General features: G+C 48.8%; 1 protein-coding gene across 1 annotated transcript in view; it reads right to left on the reverse strand.

Moving 5' to 3' along the window:
* Positions 1–20,421: 20,421 nt before the first annotated feature.
* Positions 20,422–24,569, reverse strand: part of LOC144822754 (eosinophil peroxidase-like) — an 85,085-nt gene continuing 80,937 nt past the window's right edge. The window contains exon 16 of the mRNA XM_078680613.1: positions 20,422–20,567. Coding sequence (XP_078536739.1) covers positions 20,422–20,567 — 146 coding nt within the window. The remainder of the gene's footprint in view (positions 20,568–24,569) is intronic.

Genomic DNA, 24,569 nt, shown 5'->3' on the forward strand with positions numbered 1-24,569 from the left:
TAAACGGAACCCATACAGACTCCGCTGAGCAATGTCAATTAAAACTAAGATAAAGTTTTTTAGAAAAATGGAAGACAGAAGAATCTCTCCACGAACTTACAAGTGATGTGTATGTATCGCATAACATGGGCAGACACGGCAGGGGTTGTATTCTTCACGCCGTGCAATCTAAAAGTGATTGATAAGAGCGGTGTTAGCGTTTAACAGAAGCGCATACAATTCTGTCAGTTCCTCATTTCCACTCGTAAGAGCATTTAAGGTTTGGGCCCGTTTCAATGTCTCACTTACTTTTTAGCCGGCGGCTCCCCTCAAGCAAACCTAGCTTTTCACTTCCATCGCCCGAATGAACGTCGGGCTTTGGCGTGGTGCTCTGGAAATAACGTCAGACGCGGGTCACGTGATTGATGGCACGTGACTCGCGAGTCATGCCGTTTCTTTATGTCTTGTTGATATTTTAAGGAACAGAGGATAATTCACAGCTACAAATGTTTCTAAAACTTTATTGTACCAATCGGTAAAAAGAACAACCCAGGTATAGTCATGTCTTCTTATGAATAAAAACTACACGTTTGTGGTTAGATGACTATTTCCAACGGGGCTTTATGTGATAGACGATCTGGATCATGGACCATAAAGCCGAAACACTGCTTTGTCCTTTCTTTCAACAGGTATGAGGCCCCAGTAAATTACTGGGAGTGCCCACAAGGGTATATCCGTGAGTAATCTACCCATTTTTATTTTTCACACAAATATCCTCACGGCTGGGTGCGCCTTAGTGCGTGCACACCGCCGGTGGATGACACAATTGGTCCTGACGAATGCTGAGCGATTTTGGCTCTTATAGCTGAAACATGTTGAGCATTTTTCTATAGGACGAAGGGTTTTCAAATAAAGAAACCCATTTACAAGTCCCTATACCACCTGCTTTTAACTAATGCTGGCTGGACTATTAATAAAGTAGTTGACAGTCACAACTACGCATTTTATAACATAATTCGCACTCACTTAGCACTTTTGTTTTTTTTACTGCCAACAACACACAAAAGAACCAGCTCCGCTGTAAACAGGCGTAGAAGCACACTGGGAGGACATTCTGTCCTTCCATTGGGAACCCAATGATGAAGCATGTCACCACCAGGTTGGTGAGTGAGGGTTCTTTTAGAACTAATTTTTGTGTTTCTTTTCACCAGGTTTAACGTTTTCTCCTCTTTTGAAGTTTTCATTTGAGGTGTTCTGCATTTATCACTCTTCTGTTGTTGATTCTAACTGATATTAGGGGTAAAAGAGTGATGATTTACACCCTGACTCTCTTGTTGTTTAAAATAGTACTTGGCAGCGCACAGCTGCAAGAGATTTCTGATTAGCAGTGCACATTTTTCTTTTAGAGACTTTGTGCTTTGAAAGAATTTTTTTTAAAATAATGGAAGACATAGGCCTCTCTTTTTCTAAGGAGGAAGTAGATGCCCTGTTGGGTGATACTTCCCTCTTTTCCGACAACTTACTGGCGCAAACGATCTCCCAGAATGGCGACTGGGAAAAACTTGGAGATCTTAAAAGAAGTCGCATTAGAGCTATATTGCACGGCACCATGATAAAGGAGTATCTTAACAACAATGCAGCGCCGAAAGGGTTATTAGTGAGCAATGCCCCAAGAATATTCCTGGATGATGCTGTGTTCCGCAAAGAGTGGGCGCAGATTGCGTGGCACTGCACCAGGGACTGGGGCATTTTAATCATTAAAACGGCACTTCGTTTGTCTGAAGCCCCACTATTAGAACTTCAAACTACTGAGTCTCATTTTAAAGCAACACTCACAGGTTACAAAAAGAAACTGGAAGCGTTAAATAAGCAACAGAACGAATACAAAGAGAATTTAGCGCAGTCTAAGGCACAGAAACTGCAAAAAGATCTGAAACGCTGGTCCTACACCCGCGTGTATCCTTATGCCAGTCCTGAATATGTCCCCTCAACAGTGACGGATTATAATTCAGACTCTTCATAAGATTCTAACACAAGTGGTTCCAGTGGAGGCAACACCAAAAGAGGGAATAGAGGGAGGGGACGTGGAAGAGGTCGTGGTAATCAAAGCTATCCCAACTTTCAAAGATGGCCACCACATTTCCAACAAACGGGACTAACACCTTACCCAAATAACCCTTTCCAACCCCCCTTCCCACCAACGATGGGGTGGAATCCACATTTTGTCCCACAGCCCCATTTCCACCAAAACACATATCCCCAGCCTTTTTTAGACAGGGGCCGACGAGGCAGGGGGAGACAGAAAGGATCCAACCAAGTTCACTGGGAACAGTCAGAAGCAGTGGGGGACAATACCCGGAGCAAGACTGGGGAACAGAGAGCAGGCCCAAGCAACAAATAAGCCTAGTGACAAATTTGTCCTCATACACGCTAAATGAAGCCGAAAAAACTGTGTTGGAAAAAGGCCTAGGCTTCATACCAACTCCCCGACTTGACCGTTTCAAACTGCTATGTGAGTTGAACGAGTTCTTTAGGAAATAGCGACTGAAAGGTTTTTTGGAAAATAAGGAGAATGAACCAACAGACACTTTTCAGACTGACACGCCATTCAAATTGAAATCTAACTTCACCCCTCCAGCTCATCTCATTCCCCCTGAGATTTTAGCTTTTGAGCAGGCTGTACTTCACGAGGTGGAAACGCTAACCAGCCCTACTGTGTACAAAAACCTAAAAGCAAGCGAATACCAAGCGATTCAAACGCTAAAACAAAATAAGACTATCGTGATCAAGAGTGCCGACAAAGGCGGAGGCATAGTGATTCAGGAGAAATCAGATTAAGATCGTGAATGTAAACGATTACTGAATAATAACAACAACTATGTTCTCCTGAGATAAGATCCTTCGGATAACTTACGCGATGAGATCAGTGAGTTGGTCACTACAGCTGAACGGGATGGTTGGATATCGAAACGAGAATCCGATTTTTTGATGTCATCTAGTGGGAAAGTACCGTATTTTTATACGTTACCAAAAACCCACAAAAACATCCTGCAACCTCCTGGACGCCCGATAGTCTCTGGAATCGGGTCTCTATTAGAGCCTTTATCACAGTACCTCGATTTTTTCTTGAAACCTATAATACAATCCACAGAGACGTACATAAAAGACACCAAGAGCCTCTTAGCTATGCTACGCACCATCGAGATGCCAAAGGAACCTTGCTTCCTAGTTACTCTCGATATCGAGAGCCTTTACACCTGCATACCGCAAGACGAGACCATCAGGGTGGTAGCTGAGGCCTTAGACCGAACCACTTGGAATTTTACCACGACTCGCTCCTTTGTAGTGGATTGTGCAACCCTGGCCCTTAAGAGGAATTTCTTTGAATATGAACGCAAGATCTTCCTTCAAGTAACCGGGACCTCTATGGGCAGCACCTTTGCCCCTTCGGTGGCGGGGTTGTATGTCTATAGTTTTGAGAAGAAATTCATCTTGGTCCCTGGAAATCCTTTCGCTTCTAACATCGTTTTATGGCAACGTTACATAGACAATGTTCTCTTGATATGGAAAGGGGAAGAGGCTACACTTCTTCCTTTCTTTACCTGGATTAACACCTGTGATCCTCATCTAAAATTCACCTATGAATATGCGAAAGAGAGTATCACCTTCCTCGATGTGACTATCAATAAACGAGATAATTTAATTCAAACGAAGACTTTCCACAAACCAACATCTAAAAATAATCTGTTGCATTTCTCTAGTTTCCACCCGCGTCCTTTGCGGGAAAACCTCCCCTATGGACAATATCTTCGCAACAGGAGGAACTGCAGTGAATTGGCAGATTTTAAAATTCAAGCAGACGAACTGACAAAAAAGCTGGAATTGCGGGGATACCCTAACAAGATCCTCTCCAAAAGTCGAAAGAGAGCCACTAATCAACACAGGGATGCACTGTTGGACTCATACCCGAAGGCGATGACAACGGAGGCACCATTAACATGCGTAACTACCTTTAATCCTCTGTCCACGGTCGAGGAGGCGGCCTTGCGCTACACTAACTGGCTAGATGCGGCATGTATGCATTTAGTACCCCCTAAAATGTATCTTTCCACACGCTCTAGTCCATCAGCCCCTTGGTTCTCGGAACAAATTAGAGACCACAAGGTGAAATGCAAAAAACTGGAGAGAAACTGGAGGAAGCACTACAAGGAGGTAGATAAAAAGCTTCTGAATGCAGAAGTGAGAGTCTATAAAGAGATGATTCGATCAGCCAAAAGGGCTTTTTTCACTACGCGCATCCAGAGTGCGAGTAACTCCTCTAAGGAATTATTCCGCACAGTGACATCTCTTGCGGCTCCCAAATCCGTGGAAACCCCCCCAAGTGGGTGTTATGTGAAGACCTGGCTAAATTCTTTCAGGGCAAGGTCGTGAAGATCTTTCACTCCCTTGATCACCTAGTTAAGGCCAACCCTCCACTGACTAACCCAGGCAGGTCAGAGACGGACAGCCATACAGGAGAACTACTTAGTTTCTCCCCTATCACCAAGGAGGATGTCGTGATTTGGATACAAAGGATTAAATCAGGCTCTCCGGGTGACCCCTGCCCAGTCACTATCTTAAAAACTGTCCCTTCCATCATAGCAGCCAGACTCACCCCACTTTTCAACAACATGCTGGAAAGTGGTGAGTACCCCATGCGCTGGAAAAAGGCATCGATCCTACCTCTTCTGAAAAAATCGAACCTAGATGTGGGTGACCTGAATAACTATCGGCCCATCGCTAGATTACCACTACCAGCTAAAATCATAGAGGATCTAATAAATACACAGCTTAGCGCATTTCTAGGGAAAGCACAACGTCTGGACTTATCTCAGCACGGATTCCGGTCAGGACATAGTACAGAATCAGCTCTGATAAAATCTGCGGAGGACATAAGACAAGTGATGGATGCAGGTGGTAGAGCCGCCCTGATCATGTTGGACTTGTCCTCGGCCTTCGACACGGTCCACCACAGGTTGTTGGTGGACCGGTTAAGGGCCTGCGGAATTCAGGGAATGGCCCTTAAGATCTTGCAGGCCTTCCTTGCCAGCAGAACTCAGGTGGTGGCCATGGGAGACTATGAATCGGCCCCTTTTGTACTTCCTTGTGGAGTCCCTCAAGGCTCGTCCTTGAGCCCGACCCTTTTCAATGTGTACGTCTCCACCCTGGCGCCAGTTATAAGATCTTTTGGCTTCAGTGTTACATCTTATGCAGATGACACTCAGATCATAGTGTCTCTGCTACCGGGTGGAGTGGATGACACAGCGGACAGGTTCAGGGACTGCATGAGTGAGGTGAGTACCTGGATGGCAGAAAACTGTTTTAAATTGAACTCAGCAAAGACTGAAGTTCTGCTATTTGGGGCCAAAGACAACTTCTGGTCCCCAAGATGGTGGCCCGAAGAAATGGGGACACCCCCCTCTCCAGTTACTAAGGTGAAAAACCTGGGGGTTCTGATGGACGACACTCTCTCCTGCAGGCCCCAAGTCAACGCTCTGTCTTCTTCCATCCACTATATCCTGAAAACTATACGGAAAGTGCTGCCTTTCATCCCTGACGTACACAGAAAGACCGTGGTAACAGGACTGGCACTATCACGTCTTGATTATTGCAACAGCCTGCTTTTAAATGCCCAACAGGGGCTGCTCAATAAATTACAAATCTTACAAAATGCAGCGGCCCGTCTGATTACAGGAACTTCCAAATTTTCTTCAGTAGCACAAGATCTGGTAAAGCTTCATTGGCTACCAGTGCGATAAAGAATAGTCTTTAAGACGCTTTGTGTACTTTTCAAAGCATTGAAGGGCCTGGGCCCTCACTGCATGACCGCGTTCTTTCAATGGTACAAGCCGACCAGGACGCTTAGGTCCTCTGACCAAGGACTTATCTTAGTCCCTAAAGTAAGGAAGGCTCGCTGGGGGGGAAGGAGTTTCTCCCTGGGGGCGGCTAGGGCTTGGAACGCTCTCCCATTGGCCCTTAGGCAGATTTCCGACCTGCTGCCCTATAGAAGGGCCCTGAAAACCTGGCTATTCACACACTAATCCATTCTGTTACGCACTTTAGTGGTCATTTAGCGCCAGGACACCTTTCCGGTAACAGTGTGCTTAATAAATGTGCAAAATAAATAAAATAAATCCAATATTGTGAGCTGCTGTATCCAAAAGAACTGGAAAATTATAACAAGCAACCAGTACGAGTGGGAAAAAACCCTTTTTGCCTATAAGAGAGCTACAAGTCTTAAAGATTCACTAGTACACACCCGCCCTGCAATACAACAGAACAAACAGGTGGCTACTGTACTGAATGCCTGGGGGCTCCCAGCAGTGACAGGCCACTTCCCATGAGGGGACTGTAGCGTCTGCCATTTGACGACTCACAGCAAGTTCCTTGATATTGAACCAGGAAAACAGTGGGAACAACGCAGCCATACGAACTGCAACACAAGCAATGTGGTTTATCTAATAACATGTACATGTGCCCGAAAGTACGTAGGAATGACGACTAGACGTTTCAAACTGAGGCTCTGTGAACATCGGAGTAATATCCGATGTAAGAGGAATGCTACAAAATTAAGTAATCACTTTATTGAAATGAATCACACACCGAACGACATGCGATGGACTATCATCGAACATGTTGCTGGTGGTAATGAAAGAAGTCTTTTTGAGAAATAACAGCGATGGATTCATCGCCTGTCCAGTCACCGTCTAGGATTGAACGATGACATTCCTTGGGGATCTGTGCTACGGCGCTAAATCCATCAGCAATAAGATCTATATTGCGTAAAGATTATCAAAGTTCTCAGATACTTCCCTGAACAGATGCCCCCATACATCTATAATCCATAAGTACTCACTAGGTATTTCTTCTGTCATGTTACATTATATCTCAACCATTTCAGATATTTTACCCTATGACTACTAAGAGGTACTTGGATTGCCAAGTGTAGTGATACAGAGAAACATTCACTAAACTTGTTAAATACTAACACCTTCTTTGTGCCACAGAAGATCGACACATTGCCTATTCAAAAGGGTATAAACATGTTTTGCCACTTAGACCATTTCATAATACTACCATTGCTATTTCGGCTTTATTGTCCATGATCCAGATCGTCTATCACATAAAGCCCCGTTGGAAATAGTCATCTAACCACAAACGTGTAGTTTTTATTCATAAGAAGACATGACTATACCTGGGTTGTTCTTTTTACCGATTGGTACAATAAAGTTTTAGAAACATTTGTAGCTGTGAAATATCCTCTGTTCCTTTAAATATCAACAAGACATAAAGAAACGTCATGACTCGCGAGTCATGTGCCATCAATCACGTGACCCGCGTCTGACGTTATTTCCAGAGCACCCCGCCAAAGCCCGACGTTCATTCGGGTGACGGAAGTGAAAAGCTAGGTTTGCTTGAGGGGAGCCGCGGCTAAAAAGTAAGTGAGACATTGAAACAGGCCCAAACCTTAAATGCTCTTATGAGTGGGAATGAGGAACTGACAGAATTGTATGCGCTTCTGTTAAACGCTAACACCGCTCTTATCAATCACTTTTAGATTGCACGGCGTGAAGAATACAACCCCTGCCGTGTCTGTCCATGTTATGCGATACATACGCATCACTTGTAAGTTCGTGGAGAGATTCTTCTGTCTTCCATTTTTCTAAAAAACTTTATCTTAGTTTTAATTGACATTGCTCAGCGGAGTCTGTATGGGTTCCGTTTAGAGTAAATACAAAGTTTTTTAAAATTTATGTGAACATGCTAAAGAATATCAATTCCTTATCCTCGAGGCATAGTTCGGAAGCACTGAGCAGTCCTGAACGTCACGCAGCCTCTAATGTATTTCTATAGACGAAGTCAGTCATATAGAAATAGAGTCACTGACTCTGTATAAAACATAAAGTCAATTTTTTGAAAAAGGCAATGCCAATAAAAGATGACTGGATGTTAGTCATATGCTTGCTTGAATATAAAATCACCAATATGGCTGCCAGCTGGTGAAGGGAAAGTCTTGATAACACTGCCCTGTTATTGTTGATAGACAATAAGTGAACTATGTGAATAACTTTTCCCAGTAACACTGCTTTGTCCTTTCTTTCAACAGGTATGAGGCCCCAGTAAATTACTGTGAGTGCCCACACGGGTATATCCGTGAGTAATCTACCCATTTTTATTTTTCACACAAATATCCTCACGGCTGGGAGCGCCTTAGTGCGTGCACACCGCCTGTGGATGACACAATTGGTCCTGACGAATGCTGAGCGATTTTGGCTCTTATAGCTGAAACATGTTGACCATTTTTCTATAGGACGAAGGGTTTTCAAATAAAGAAACCCATTTACAAGTCCCTATACCACCTGTTTTTAACTAATGCTGACTGGACTATTAATAAAGTAGTTGACAGTCACAACCACGCATTTTTTAACATAATTTGCACTCACTTAGCACTTTTGTTTTTTTCACTGCCAACAACACACAAAAGAACCAGCTCTGCTGTAAACAGGCGTAGAAGCACACTGGGAGGACATTCTGTCCTTCCAGTGGGAACACAATGGTGAAGCATGTCACCACCAGGTTGGTGAGTGAGGGTTCTTTTAGAACTAACTTTTGTGTTTCTTTTCACCAGGTTTAACGTTTTCTCCTCTTTTGAAGTTTTCATTTGAGGTGTTCTGCATTTATCACTCTTCTGTTGTTGATTCTAACTGATATTAGGGGTAAAAGAGTGATGATTTACACCCTGACTCTCTTGTTGTTTAAAATATTATAAATTCAAGAGACCCCACAGAAAGCCTTGGTCCGTGCACCACTGACTACCCCTGGGTAACTATGGGTGGAAAATCCGTTCCGCTCGTGGAATTTGTGGATGTTCGGCAATTCCGCAATCCGCGAATCTCGTGAAATTGCCGAAAAAGCCGCAAAGCCGCTAGTGGGCGGATTTCAGTTAAGGCTGGTGCTCGAGTTGAAGAAAGCTAACTTGGTAACCATTTTAGAATGGCGCCGGCAAGCTGCCAGAGTTGCAACTTGCAAGTATGCAACTCTGGCAGCTTGCCGGCGCCATTCTAAAATGGTTACAAAGTTAGCTTCAACTCGGGCACCTGCCTTAACTCTGTAAGTGCTTCCTGTGGGCCAAAAATTAAACCTCAACAGGAAGCACTTACAGATATAAATAATGCAGGTGCCCGAGTTGAAGCTCAAATTCAGTAACGTTTTTAATCAGCCCAAAACATTAGTGAGCACGGTCGAGGCTGGGCAAGTGTGCTTTAACCCCATATCTGCCGTCGAAAATTAGCTGTAATACTCGAGGGAGGTCTTTGAATACCTGAGTTTCTCGAGCGCAACCCCCGTGTAGTTCCTGTGACCAGGAGGCTGCTTTCTCCTCACCTGCTGCCCTGCTCGCTCTCTGACCCTTTATACACAATAGGAATGTTGACACGCATAGAAGCCACGCACCACACACTAGCGGTATCAAACGTCTTCCCGCCCTTTCCCAACTATGATGGACAGCTCATTCAAGGGAACTCAACACCTTTTGGCACGGTGGCAAAGTTACAGGCACACATGGTCAGTGGAGGCAAATCTTCTGGCCCTTTACGCAGCTGCAGTGTAGGAAAAGCACTTTACATTTACCCAACGAGGTAGCACTTACTGGATTAGCCAGTAGAAAGTACCCCAGTTGAGTAGAGGTATTGCACAAAACGGTGGCATCTTCGTGGATAACTATGCAGGGCAGGATTCATTCTGGCACGAGGCGCCTGTAACAAAAATTAAACCTCAACAGGAAGCACTTCCAGATATAGCAGGTGCCCGAGTTGAAGCTCAAATTCAGTAACGTTTTAATCAGCCCAAAACATTAGTGAGCACAGTCGAGGCTGGGCAAGTGTGCTTGAACCTCATATCTGCAGTTGAAAATTAGCTGTAATACTCGAGGGAGGTCTTTGAATCCCTGAGTTTCACGAGCGCAACCCCCGTGTTGTTCCTGTGACCAGGAGGCTGCTTTCTCTTCACCTGCTGCCCTGCTCGCTCTCTGACCCTTTATACACAAGAGGCATGTTGACACGCATAGAAGCCCTGCACCACACACTAGCGGTATCAATCGTCTTCCCGCCCTTTCCCAACTATGATGGACAGCGCACTCAAGGGACCTCTGCGCCTTTTGGCGCGGTGGCAAAGTTACAGGCACACATGGTCAGTGGAGACAAATCTTCTGGCCCTTAACGCAGCTGCAGTGTAGGAAAAGCACTTTAAATTTACCCAACGAGGTAGCACTTACTGGATTACCCAGTAGAAAGTACTCCAGTTGAGTCGAGGTATTGCACAAAACGGTGGCATCTTCGTGGATAACTATGCAGGGCAGGATTCATTCAGGTACGAAGCTCTTGTCACAAAAATTAAACCTCAACAGGAAGCACTTACAAATATAGCAGGTGCCCGAGTTGAAGCTCAAATTCAGTAACGTTTTAATCAGCCCAAAACATTAGTGAGCACGGTCGAGGGTGGGCAAGTGTGCTTTAACCCCATATCTGCCGTTGAAAATTAGCTGTAATACTCGAGGGAGGTCGTTGAATCCCTGAGTTTCTCGAGCGCAACCCCCGTGTAGTTCCTGTGACCAGGAGGCTGCTTTATCCTCACCTGCTGTCCTGCTCGCTCTCTGACCCTTTATACACAAAAGGAATGTTGACACGCATAGAAGCCCTGCACCACACACTAGCGGTATCAAACGTCTTCCCGCCCTTTCCCAACTATGATGTACAGCTCACTCAAGGGACCTCGGCGCCTTTTGGCGTGGTGGCAAAGTTACAGGCACACATGGTCAGTGGAGACAAATCTTCTGGCCCTTTACGCAGCTGCAGTGTAGGAAAAGCACTTTACATTTACCCAATGAGGTAGCACTTACTGGATTAGCCAGTAGAAAGTACTCCAGTTGAGTAGAGGTATTACACAAAACGGTGGCATCTTCGTGGATAACTATGCAGGCCAGGATTCATTCTGGCATGAGGCTCCTGTCACAAAAATTAAACCTCAACAGGAAGCACTTACAGATAAAGCAGGTGCCCGAGTTGAAGCTCAAATTCAGTAACGTTTTAATCAGCCCAAAACATTAGTGAGTACGGTTGAGGCTGGGCAAATGTGCTTTAACCACATATCTGCCGTGGAAAATTAGATGTAATACTAGAGGGAGGTATTTGAATCCCTGAGTTTCTCGAGCGCAACCTCCGTGTAGTTCCGGTGACCAGGAGGCTGCTTTCTCCTCATCTGCTGCCCTGCTCGCTCTCTGACCCTTTATACACAAGAGGAATGTTGACATGCATAGAATCCCCACACCACATACTAGCGGTATCAAACGTCTTCCCGCCCTTTCCCAACTATGAAGGACAGCACACTCAAGGGACATCGGCGCCTTTTGGCGCGGTGGCAAAGTTAGAGGCACTCATGGTCAGTGGAGACAAATCTTCTTGCCCTTTACGCAGCTGCAGTGTAGGAAAAGCACTTTACATTTACCCAACGAGGTATCACTTACTGATTAGCCAGTATAAAGTACTCCAGTTGAGTAGAGTACAAATCGGAAAAAATCAGCGAGTTTGCAGGAAAATCCGCTAATTCGCTGATTTGTTTGTGATTTCACGCTAATTCGCGGACCGCAGAATCGCAAAATTCACCCATACTTACCCCTGGGCATAATGGTTGAAAGTAGGGCAGACTGGGTGCAGGCCTATGGCACAAAGCAGGCACACTGCCTGGCTTCAAAATGGCCCCTTGACCCCCACCCACATGGCAAGGCCCTGCCTGGACTAGGCCTCAAAATGGCCCCCTCCCACATGGCCAGGCCCCAACACCACCCCAAATAATTGAAAAACACTCAAAAATCACCACAACCCAATGCCATCCATGCCCTAAATGATGTTTAAATTCAAGAGTCCCCACAGAAAGCCTTGGTCCGTGCACCACTGACTACCCCTGGGCATAATGGATGAAAGCAGGGCAGACTGGGTGCAGGCCTATGGCACAAAGCAGGCACACTGCCTGGCTTCAAAATGGCCCCTTGACCCCCAAACACATGGCCAGGCCCTGCCTGGACCAGGCCTCCAAATGGCCCCCACCCACAACGCCAGGCCCCAACACCACCCCAAAAAATCGAAAAACACACAAAAATCACCACAATTCAATGCCACCCATGTCCTAAATGATGTTTAAATTCAAGAGACCCCACAGAAAGCCTTGGTCCGTGCACCACTGACTACCCCGGGGCATAATGGATGAAAGCAGGGCACACTGGGTGCAGGACTATGGCACAAAGCACACTGCCTGGCATCAACATGGCCCCCTGACCCCCAACCACATGGCCAGGCCCTGCCTGGACCAGGCCTCAAAATGGCCCCCACCTACATGGCCAGGCCCCAACACCACCCCAAAAAATCGAAAGACACAAAAAATCACCACAATCCATTGCCATCCATGCCCTAAATGATGTTTAAATTCAAGAGACCCCACAGAAAGCCTTGGTCCGTGCACCACTGACTACCCCTGGACATAATGGATGAAAGCAGGGCAGACTGGGTGTAGGCCTATGGCACAAAGCAGGCACACTGAGAAGGCATGGCTTGGCAGTTCGGGCTGGACTGTACCCATGAGGCACAGGGTCAGACTGATTTGCATATGTCCATGTCTGAACTGGGGTGGCAGAGTGGGCTAAAGAACGGTGATGGATTAAACCGAGATCTGTTGACTGTGTGTGAGTGTTTGATTGGTTCAGATGCTCTGTCCATCACCACCCCCTTTTGTACCACTTTGTTCGCCATAAGTTGGCAGGGTATGCTCAGACGTGAGTCCCTTGCTCACTTTGCCACTGGATTTAAGCAAGCCTGGCTGAAGACAGCTGTAATGCCAGAAACCGATCCTAGGAAGCTTGTTTCCGGTCCAGGGAAGGCATGGCTTGGCAGATCGGGCTGGACTGTTCCCATGAGGCACAGGGTCAGACTGATTTGCATATGGCCATGTCTGAACTGGAGTGGCAGAGTGGGCTAAAGAACGGTGATGGATTAAACCCAGATCTGTTGACTGGGTGTGAGTGTTTGATTGGTTCAGATGCTCCGTCCATAACCACCCCCTTTTGTACCGCTTTGTTCGCCATAAGTTGGCAGGGTATGCTCAGACGTGAGTCCCTTGCTCACTTTGCCACTGGATTCAAACAAGCCTGGCTGAAGACGGCTGTAATGCCAGAAACCGGTCCTAGGAAGCTTGTTTCAGGTCCAGGGACGGCATGGCTTGGCAGTTCGGGCTGGACTGTTCCCATGAGGCACAGGGTCAGACTGATTTGCATATGGCCATGTCTGAACTGGGGTAGCAGATAGGGCTAAAGAACGGTGGTGGATTACACCCAGATCTGTTGACTGGGTGTCAGTGTTTGATTGGTTCAGATGCTCCGTCAATCACCACCCCCTTTTGTACTGCTTTGTTCGCCATAAGTTGGCAGGGTATGCTCAGACGTGAGTCCCTTGCTCACTTTGCCACTGGATTCAAGCAAGCCTGGCTGAAGACGGCTGTAATGCCAGAAACCGGTCCTAGGAAGCTTGTTTCCGGTCCAGGGAAGGCATGGCTTGGCAGTTTGGGCTGGACTGTTCCCATGAGGCACGGGGTCAGACTGATTTGCATATGGCCATGTCTGAACTGGGGTGGCAGAGTGGGCTTAAGAACGGGGATGGATTAAATCCAGATCTGTTGACTGGGTGTGAGTGTTTGATTGGTTCAGATGCTTCGTCCATCACCACCCCCTTTTGTACCGGTATGGCACAAAGCAGGCACACTGCCTGGCTTCAAAATGGCCCCTTGTCCCCCACCCACATGGCCAGGCCCTGCCTGGACCAGGTCTCAAAATGGCCCCCACCCACATGGCAAGACCCCAACACCACCCCAAAAAATAAAAAAAACACACTAAAATCACCACAATCCAATGCCATCCATGCCCTAAATGATGTTTAAATTCAAAAGACCCCACAGAAAGAGTTGGCCCATGCACCACTGACTAACGCTGGGCCTACTGGCTAGTGTGGCTTTACACGCACCCCAAAATAAAAAAAAATCCACATATAACAGTGAGCTATTTAATTCCATGACATAAATGATATTTAACTTCAACAAAACTCACAGAAACAGTTGTATCATGCACCCATGACTAACCCTGGTCCTACTGGATACCGTGCCTACCCACAATATATATTTTTTTTAATCGTGAAAAAGTTTAAAAATTGTATTTGCAGCAACTGCAATGCCCCAAACAAACAACACCAACTTACTTGTAAAATCTCAAATCAATCAATCAATCAATCAATCAGGTACATTTATAGACCGCGCTACTCACCTGCGAGGGTCTCAAGGCGCTGGTGGAGGGGGGGTGCCGCTACTGCTCGAAAAGCCAGGTCTTGAGTTTCTTCCTGAAGGAGGGATGGTCCTGGGTCAGTCGTAGGTGGGTGGGGAGGGTGTTCCACGTCTTGGCCGCCAGGTAGGTGAAAGATCTTCCTCCATTGGTGGTTCTGCGGATCCGTGGGATGGTGGCGAGGGCAAGACTGGCGGAGCGGAGCTGGCGGGAAGGTGTGTAGAACATGAGGCGGTTGTTGAGGTATTCAGGGCCCATGTCGAGGAGAGCCTTGTGTGCCTGGGTGAGGAGTCTGTGTCAGGATCTGAATGCACAACAGTAAAGCGCCTGCCTGATATTTAAGGACTACGAGTCCCAGACGACCATGCGGTATGAAGTCGGGTTGTATCGGATTCTGTTCTTCGTCAGGTACTGTAGCGGAGCGGCTGCCCGTTACCTCCGGTGCAGTGGTGTTTCGCCGATATTTCGCGAAGACACAGACACCCTTTGCATCTTCCGCTGGTGTTGGGAGAACGCTTGTATACACACAGCGAAATCAGCGCTTTGAGTCGGCTGACTCGGTTGCTTTAGGGTCTTGTGGTGTTTCGCTGGTCTCCCGCTATTTACGCGAAGACACAGATCCCTATAGACTAAGATCCTTAGACTGATTGAGGAGTGTGTCGGCTGATGCGCTCCTCCGGTGCTGTGGTGCTTCGCTGCGGTTAAGCGAAGACACGGTCACCGGGTGTTTGTTCTCCGAGGGAAAAGGAGAGAAGGCGTTGGGGGATCCTGACTCGCCTGTTTGTTTTGTTTTGGGGAGATACTTTATTTCCGTTTGGAGCAGTGAGGACGTCTTTTCCACCAGGCTGATGCTTCCCATCAGACGCTAATTACCGAAGAGCCCAGGAGCCCCGGTTCTCTGTTGACTCATTTCGGTTGGCGGTAGGTGACGGGAGATGTGTATGGTAGCTGTGGAACTTTGCTCTTCTCATTTATGACCTTCTCTTTCTTTTGGGGCTCTGGTGCTATGAACATTGGATTTTGACCGGCTCTTCTGTGACGGAACAGAAGGGGTGCGGTCCTTTGTACTTTGGGTAGGCTGAGTGACAATTTATTAAGGTGACGCTGGCTTTCATCTTTAGTGGTTTCTGGTGTAGTAACCAGGTATGTATCAAGTTAGGCTCCACCAGTACATTAGGTAAGCACGGTAGTGGAAATAGAGAAGTTAACCGGTGCTTGTGTTTTATAGATTGCCTTCCAGAAGTGCCACGATAGGAGAAGCCCCAGGGTCATACCTAGTCGTTCCACGCGGGGTGATTCACTCAGGTGTGTGAAAATACACAGGGGAATTAGGAGACTAGGGAGGGGTCACTGGCCTTTGTTAACGGGTTGTATTTTGTCGTTTCAGATTGCCTCAGCCGTGCAGCACCATCCCGGCCCCTCCTTTTTCCCTAGCCTGATCACCTCTAAGCTCGGGGTACATATACTAACCGAGCTTGGGGAGATATGGAGGTGGACCCACTAGAGCATCACCCGGATCCCGAGGAGCATCGAGATTCCCTGACAGAATCCGATACCCACGAAAGAACGCACTTCCTGGTCCGGGTATTCCTCCACCATGGCTACAATGGTTGACGTGCTGCAGGCACTTCTGCTGGTTCAGCAGGAGTTGGCTGCGTCCAGGGAAGAAACCGCGGCATTGAGGGAAAAGGTGGATAGACAGGCTCTTAACCCTTTTGATGCTTCTTCATCCACCCCTCATGTGCATGTCACGGTGCCCCCTCCTGTTCCTTTGGCCACGCCAGAACAGTACTCAGGGGACCCTCATAAAATCCAAACGTTTCTTACCCAAATAGCGTTACATTTCTCTTGTAGGCCCGCGTCCTTTCCTAACAATCTGTCCAGGGTCGCTTTTGCGATCTCTTATCTCATAGGGGATGCGGCCGATTGGGCGGTTCCATTGGTACGGAACGATGACCCTTTGCTTTCGGATTGGGAGGAATTCAGGAAGGAATTCGAAAGAGTGTTTGACCATAGGGCTACCACCTTTAGCGCAGCTAGGGAGCTGTTGGGGCTCAGGCAGGGAAAAAAGGATCTGGTGACATACATGACGGCTTTCAACCGTCTGATAGCGGAGACTGCCTGGCCTGAAGAAAAGAGGATGTCTCTTTACTACCAGGGCTTGTGTGAGGAGATGAAAGACATGCTGGCACAAATAGACCCTCAACCTACCTCCTGCATTGACCTTATTAATCTTACCTTAAGGCTTGACCACCGCCTGGCCGAAAGGTAAAAGAACAGGAGAATCGGACCATGCCTACTTCTAAAGAAGCAGGGCCAGAACCTATGGATATCGGAGCGGTTCGGGACCCTTTATCCAGAGTTGAAAGGGAGACCCAACGGGCCCAGGGCCTATGTATGTATTGCGGGAAAAAAGGACATTATGTCCGAGGCTGTCCGTCCAAACCCAAGAGAAGAAACACCTATTTCCCCGGGAAGAAAGTGGCTGTAAGCGTGGTAGGAGAAACCAAAAAAAGTTCGGCATCTTCTGTGGAGACAGGAGAGGAGGTCCAGGGTTCCGAGTGGCAGATACCATCATTGGCTACGCCAGAGCAAAAACACTCTGAATCTCACATTGTGTTAGAAATGTTGTTGACCCTTCATCATACGACGCACCACGTCCGGTCCATGATAGACTCCGGGGCTACGGGGAATTTCATTGACCAGGGACTGGTACATCGACTGGGGTTGAAAAGAGTGCGTAGCAAAAAATCTGAGCCAGTGTTGGCGGTAGACGTCACCCCCCTGAAATCAGGACCCATAACCGAACATACCGAAACCTTAGAACTAACTCTTCCGGGGGATCCACAAGATCATGTGGAAGAAATAATCCTCAATATTATCGAAGCTCCTCAGTATGAGATTATACTGGGAATGCCGTGGCTGTGGCGACACAGCCCTTCCATGGACTGGAGACAGAAAACACTTTGTTTCAGGTCTAGAGAGTGCCTGTCACAGTGCATGAGAAATCATGGTTCCGTAGCTCTGACCCTTGCCTTGGCATATCAAGTGGCCACGGCCGCCGAGTAAGCGGTTGCGCTACCGTTGGAGTACACCGCCTATCGTGATGTGTTTAGTGAGGATAAAGCCGAACTGTTACCACCCCATCGCGAGTACGATTGCCGGATTGACCTGATAGATGGAGCAGTCCTTCCGTCTTGCAGAGTGTACGCCCTGTCTGAACCAGAGAACCGACATCTAAGAGAATATCTGGAGCATTACTGTGCTATCGGGTTTATCCGTCCCTCTCGCTCTCCTGCAGCCTCGCCTCTTTTTTTTACAGCAAAAGCCAACGGAGACACAAGGGCTTGCATAGACTATCGCGTCCTGAATAAAAACACGGTGAGGAACCGTTATCCGCTTCCACTTATCCCCGTGTTGCTAGACCAGGTGCGTGGAGCTACCATTTACACTCGTCTCGATCTTCGGGGGGCCTACCACCTGGTCCGTATACGCAGTGGAGACGAGTGGAAAACAGCATTCAAGACACGATTTGGACTGTATGAATACTTGGTAATGCCATTCAGGTTGTGTAACGCCCCGGCGGCATTCCAGTATTTCTTGAACGACGTCCTGAAAGAATATCTGGACCGCATAGCGGTCGTATATATCGACGATATTCTCATTTGTTCAGATTCCCCTGCCCAACACCCAACGCATGTGGGTATGATACTACAACGATTGCAGGAGAACCACTTGTATTGCAAATTGAGCAAGTGTGAGTTTAGCGTCCGACAGGTAGAATTCCTGGGTGTGATTCTGAATCCCCAGGGGTTCAGTATGGCCGAAAGGAAAGTGGCAGCGGTGCAGGAGTGGCCGGTCCCCAGAACCGCGCGTGAGGTCCAATGCTTCCTTGGTTTCGCCAACTACTACAGGCGTTTCATAGCACACTTCTCACAGTTGGCAGCCCCTATAACCAGGCGTTCCCTATGTCTGGACTCCTGAGGCTACTGAAGCCTTTGTACAGCTCAAGGAGGCTTTCTGTTCAGCACCGATATTACGACATCCTCAGGTCGATGTTCCTTTCATCGTTGAAGAAGACGCTTCGGACGTGGATATTGGTGCAGTCCTGTCGCAGAGGGAACGGGAGACAGGCCAGTTACATCCGGTGGCGTTTTTGTCCAAAAAACTGACACCGGCCGAGACCAGTTATACCGTGGCGGAGAAAGAGCTCCTGGCCATAAAAAAAGCCTTCCAGGAATGGAGACACTATCTGTGGGGGGCTCAACACCCTGTCACGGTCTATACGGACCATCGCAACCTGCAGTACATGAAGACCGCCAGACACCTAACACAAAGGCAGATGCGATGGACTTTGTTCTTTTCCGGATACAATTTCGTGATAACCTTCCGTCCTGGCTCAGACAACAGAAAAGCTGACTCGTTATCAAGGCATAGCGATGCAGAAATTCCACGCTCAGTCTCTCCTGAGGCTATCGTGTCTCCCGAGAGGGTCCTGTGTGTTGTTTCCGTGGACGATTTCTTGGATCAGGTAAAAAAACACAGTTCCTTAGCACAATGGCAGGAATGGGTTGCGAAGGACCGACAGCGCTCTCTTCAGCATGGCATACCGTTGCATTGCAATCGACTGTATTTGCCACTTCACGGGGTCCGACAGAAGGCATTCAACTGGTGTCATAACGCGGTGTTAGCAGGACATCCTGGATGTAAGAAAACGCTTTCGTCATTGCAGCGATCCTTTTGGTGGGAAGACATGGTAAAAGGCGTCAAGACCTGGGTCTCTCAATGTGACACTTGTGCTCGGGCCAATGGGGAGTGCTGCAAAGCGAAGGGGGTCTTAGTGCCGTTACCCACCCCGTCCAGCCCTTGGCAGAACATCAGCTTTGATTTTGTGGTGGGGTTACCCATGGACGAGGGGTGTAACGCGATACTGGTAGTGGTAGATACCTTAACTAATGCAGGACACTTTCTTCAATTCAAGAACTTGCCTACTGCTGCTAAGACAGCTCAGATGTTGCTCCAGCAGGTGATTCGGTTGCATGGCCTTCCCAAGGTCATCGTCTCCGACAGAGGCCCGCAGTTTGTTGCCAGGTTCTGGAAGGCATGGTGCAAAGCGTTGCAGGTGGAGGTGGCTTTGTCCACGAGCTTTGATCCGCAGTCTGACGGTCAGACCGAGCGGCACAACCAGACTCTCAAAAAGTTCCTGAGATGTTACGCGAAGGAGGCCTCTGATTCCTGGGTATCGTTGTTGTGGTTGGCGGAACTTATGTACAACAACTCCTCGCATAGCTCCATCAAAGAAACACCTTTCAGGGCAAATACCGGATTCCATGCCAACACCCTGCCCTTGACGATTGCGAGTGGAGTAACGAATCATCCGTCAGTACATGCTCAGGTCAAGGATTTGCTGAAAGTACACAAACGGATACATGCGCAGCTGGTCCGGGCAAAGATAACCTACAAGAAATGGGCAGACGTCCATCGGCAGGCTGGGCCTCGATATCAGGTGGGGGACCGGGTGTGGCTGTCCACCAAGAACATCAGATTCCGATTTCGCAGTATATTCCACCCACGCTTCATCGGCCCGTATCCTGTCCTTCGTCAAGTGAACCCTGTGGCTTACCGACTGAAGCTGCCAGCCTCCTTGAGGAGCCATCCCGTTTTCCACTGTAGTGTGTTGAAGCCGGCGTTTGGACGCCGGCGGGTGGCCCCTCCTCCGGTGGCTAGGGATGGCCAGCTTGAGTACGAAGTGCGCAGGATCCTGGATTCCCATCTTCGGCGGGGCCGTCTTTGGCACCTCGTATCCTGGAAGGGGTATACCTCGGAGGAGGATTCCTGGGAGCCCTGCACGGGGGTGCATGCCCCGAGGGCGGTGCGTTTATTCCATGCTCGCAACCCGGGTAAACCTGGTTCTAGGAGGCGCTTGGGAGGAGGACGTACTGTCAGGATCTGAATGCACAACAGTAAACCGCCTGCCTGATATTTAAGGACTACGAGTCCCAGACGACCATGCAGCATGAAGGCGGGGTCTATATATCCTTCTGGACCCGGAAGTCGGGTTGTATCGGATTCTGTTCTTTGTCAGGTACTGTAGCGGAGCGGCTGCCCGTTACCTCCGGTGCTGTGTTGCTTCGCCGATATTTCGCGAAGACACGGACACCCTTTGCATCTTCCGCTGGTGTTGGGAGAACGCTTGTATACACACAGCGAAATCAGCGCTCTGAGTCGGCTGACTCGGTTGCTTTAGGGTCTTGTGGTGCTTCGCTGGTCTCCCGCTATTTACGCGAAGACACAGATCCCTATAGACTAAGTTCCTTAGACTGATTGAGGAGTGTGTCGGCTGATGCGCTCCTCCGGTGCTGTGGTGCTTCGCTGCGGTTAAGCGAAGACACGGTCACCGGGTGTTTGTTCTCCGAGGGAAAAGGAGAGAAGGCGTTGGGGGATCCTGACTCGCCTGTTTGTTTTGTTTTGGGGAGATACTTTATATCCGTTTGGAGCAGTGAGGACGTCTTTTCCACCAGGCTGATGCTTCCCATCAGACGCTAATTACCGAAGAGCCCAGGAGCCCCGGTTCTCTGTTGACTCATTTCGGTTGGCGGTAGGTGACGGGAGATGTGTATGGTAGCTGTGGAACTTTGCTCTTCTCATTTATGACCTTCTCTTTCTTTTGGGGCACTGGTGCTATGAACATTGGATTTTGACCGGCTCTTCTGTGACGGAACAGAAGGGGTGCAGTCCTTTGTACTTTGGGTAGGCTGAGTGACAATTTATTAAGGGGACGCTGGCTTTCATCTTTAGTGGTTTCTGGTGTAGTAACTAGGTATGTATCAAGTTAGGCTCCACCAGTACATTAGGTAGGCACGGTAGTGGAAATAGAGAAGTTAACCGGTGCTTGTGTTTTATAGATTGCCTTCCAGAAGCGCCACGATCGTAGAAGCCCCACGGTCATACCTAGTCGTTCCACGCGGGGTGTTCACTCAGGTGTGTGGAAATACACTGGGGAATTAGGAGACTTGGGAGGGGTCACTGGCCTTTGTTAACGGGTTGTATTTTGTCGTTTCAGATTGCCTCAGCCGTGCAGCACCATACCGGCGCCTCCTTTTTCCCTCGCCTGATCACCTCTAAGCTCGGGCTACATATACTAACCGAGCTTGGGGAGATCTGGAGGTGGACCCACTAGAGCATCACCCGGATCCCGAGGAGCATCAAGATTCCCTGACAGTCTGAACGTGATCCTCTTGCTGACGGGGAGCCAGTGCAGTTCTCTCAGGTGGGCAGAGATGTGGGCGTGTCGGGGGATGTCCAGAACGAGTCGTGCAGATGCGTTCTGTATGCGCTGGAGTGATGTGATGTGAAAAGGCACTTATACAGCACACTAGCACTCCAAGGAGTATCTTGGCGCTTCAAACCTTGTAACAGTATGCAGCGGAGATATCATGGTAAGGTAAAGCTAACAGTCTGCAATGAGGAAGTCAGATAAGTGCTAAACATCCAGAGTCTGATAAGGAATATATCCATGTTTTTAATAGTTTCCTGAAGTTTTTTTCTGTAGTAGATTGACGCTGGGGAAAGAGGCAGTTTGTTCCATGCCTTGGCGCCAATAACTGCTATGGATGTTGCTCCTCTGGTCGTCATCCTAAACCTGGGGACATGAAGCAAATATGCCGTGGATGACCTGAGTGCCCTTACAGGATGAAGCTGTAGTTTGGCAGTGGTCCCAGCGTATAGGGCGTTCCCGTAGTCCAGTCGGCTGGTGACGAGGGCCTGGGTGACCGTCTTCCTGGTTCCAGTGGTGATCCAACGGAAGATCTTACGGAGCATGCGGAGGGTGTTGAAGCAGGAAGATGTAATGGCGTTGACTTGCCTGGTCATCGTGAGGGAGGAGTCAAGGATGAATCCCAGGTTGCGTGCGTGGTCCGTGGGCTTGGGGGCGGTGCCCAGCGCAGGGGGCCACCAGGAGTCGTCCCAGGCGGAGGTGGATGGGCCGAGGATGAGGACTTCCGTCTTGTCTGAGTTCAGTTTCAGACGGCTGAGCTTCATCCATTCCGCGACGTCTTTCATTCCTTCCTGGAAGCTGGCTTTGGCGGTGGTGGGGTCGTTGGTGAGGGAGAGGATCAGTTGGGTGGCGTAGGAGATGATGTTGAGGTTGTGCTTGCGTGCGAAGGCTGCGAGGGCGCTCATGTAGACATTGAAGAGGGTGGGGCTGAGCGAGGAGCCTTGGGGTACGCCACAGATGATATTGGTGGCCGCTGCGCGGAAGGGCGGAAGACGGACTCTTTGAGTTCAGTCGGAGAGGTAGGAGGTGATCCATTCCAGGGCCTTTCCATGGATCCCGGCGTGTAAAATGTAAATTGATACTTGTATAGCGCACTACTCACCCGCAAGGGTCTCAAGGAGCTTGTACGAATACCGCTGTGGAACCCATCCTGGCTTTCCCTGCGAGGTGTCAACTCCTGGGCACCCCCAAGGTGGAGGCCAGGCATCCCTAGCGTTGTGGGGGCCGTTGTGGAGATTAAGCAAGCTATTGCCCAGAGTTGCAGAGTGGGACTCCATGATTGGAATAGGCACCGAGGCGAGAATTATCAGGTCCATGGAATTTTGAGCCCAAGACCTGCCGAGGCGGGGAATTGAACCCTGGTCCCGGGTTAGACCTCTGCATCAGGGTCTGCCGCTCTAACCATTGAGCCACACTTCTCCTCGTGGTGTGTTGTAGGCGGGTTGTCAGGGTGCGGTGGCAGACCGTGTCGAAAGTATCCAATAGGTCGAGGAGGATGATGGCGGCAGTTTCCCCGTTGTCAAGCAGGGTCCTTGTTAGACCTGGCACCTTGGCGTGAGTCTCCCTTCCACTTTTTGCTGACGTGCCTCAGATGTTTTTGCTGGTGTTCGATGCTCAGGGCACTGCGCCACGGCCAATCCATGCCGCAGTGCAAGTGCTCCCAATGTAAAGTGTATGTGTAATTGATTTCCCCGATTGGCTTATTTGGTTTCTGTCAGTCCCCAGTAAAGTGCACGAGGAGTGCCGGGGCTTGTAGATACAAATGCTGCTAGTGGGCCTGCAGCGCTGGTTACGCCACCCACAGAAGCGACCTCGTAAGACATGACTCGGGTCCGCCATTGCAGACCCCGCGTACAGTCCCGCACTGTCACGCTGACAGCGCAAGTGCCCACACTTGCCAGTCCCTGAACCTTCCCTAACCTCCATATCAGTCGCCCCTATGGTAGGCCTACGGGCAGGGTGCATTGAAGCGTAAGGGAGGACAAGCCTAGAGTGTAGCATGTCCTCATAGTGAATTACCGCTATTTTCGTTCTTTACTATGGAAGGGCTACCGGTTCTCTTAGGCCAAGATGAGCTGTCGGAACTATTACACGCTATAGTCCCGGCAGACTCAGGAACACGTAGCATGTCGAGTTTAGTATGCCTAAACTCAGAATAATAAAATACTTCCTTTAGTAAGGTTTATTTTAATATCCTGGGTTTGCAAATGCTACTTTTAGAAAGATAGCCTTTGCGCGCCTAACTATTTAGCCCGCCTCTGCCAGGATGTGTATCTGTTGTCTGGGTTTGTGTGAGTGACAGGGCTGGGAGATTCCCGGGGACAGTTGGGACCCCCAGGTGGTGAATAGGGTGCTTACACCAGGATGGGTGGGCGGAGTAGTCCTTGACTCTGAGTAGGGTTGTGCTCCACCACCACAATGCTGGCTCCACCCCCTGCGGAGCGTCTGATGTCTCTGCCCTGCACTCTGAAAGAAGCCGGCAGCTTCCTGTAAACAGAGTACTCCAAAACCGGGTTGAACTAGGCTCAGGCCCCCTGGCCTGCAAAGACAAAATGATCGCAGTATACATATAGGAGCTCCGCTCCTTAAAAATCAGATCCAGTTTTGATCACGACGAACCTCTGCCTGACTAGAAGGATCAAGAGAAGCTGAAGGACGGAAACTGGTCTGAATCCTGTAAGACTGGCCTGCAGTGGTGCCTTGCTGAGAACGGAGAGGAAAGGACCAGAAAGGACTTTGTAGACTTGTGCCTGAAACGATCTCCAAGGGCTTGACCGAGAGCTTGCCCCCTGAACGGAACCCCAAGACCATTGGGTTCTATCTGCTTATGCCCGTCTGCTGTTGGGCCTTAGTTCTTATTTCCTCGCCGGAGTTGTGACTCGGGTGCCTTTGCCCCCTCCC

This window comes from Lissotriton helveticus, chromosome 3_1, assembly GCF_964261635.1.
Source record: "Lissotriton helveticus chromosome 3_1, aLisHel1.1, whole genome shotgun sequence".
Lineage (NCBI taxonomy): Eukaryota > Metazoa > Chordata > Amphibia > Caudata > Salamandridae > Lissotriton > Lissotriton helveticus.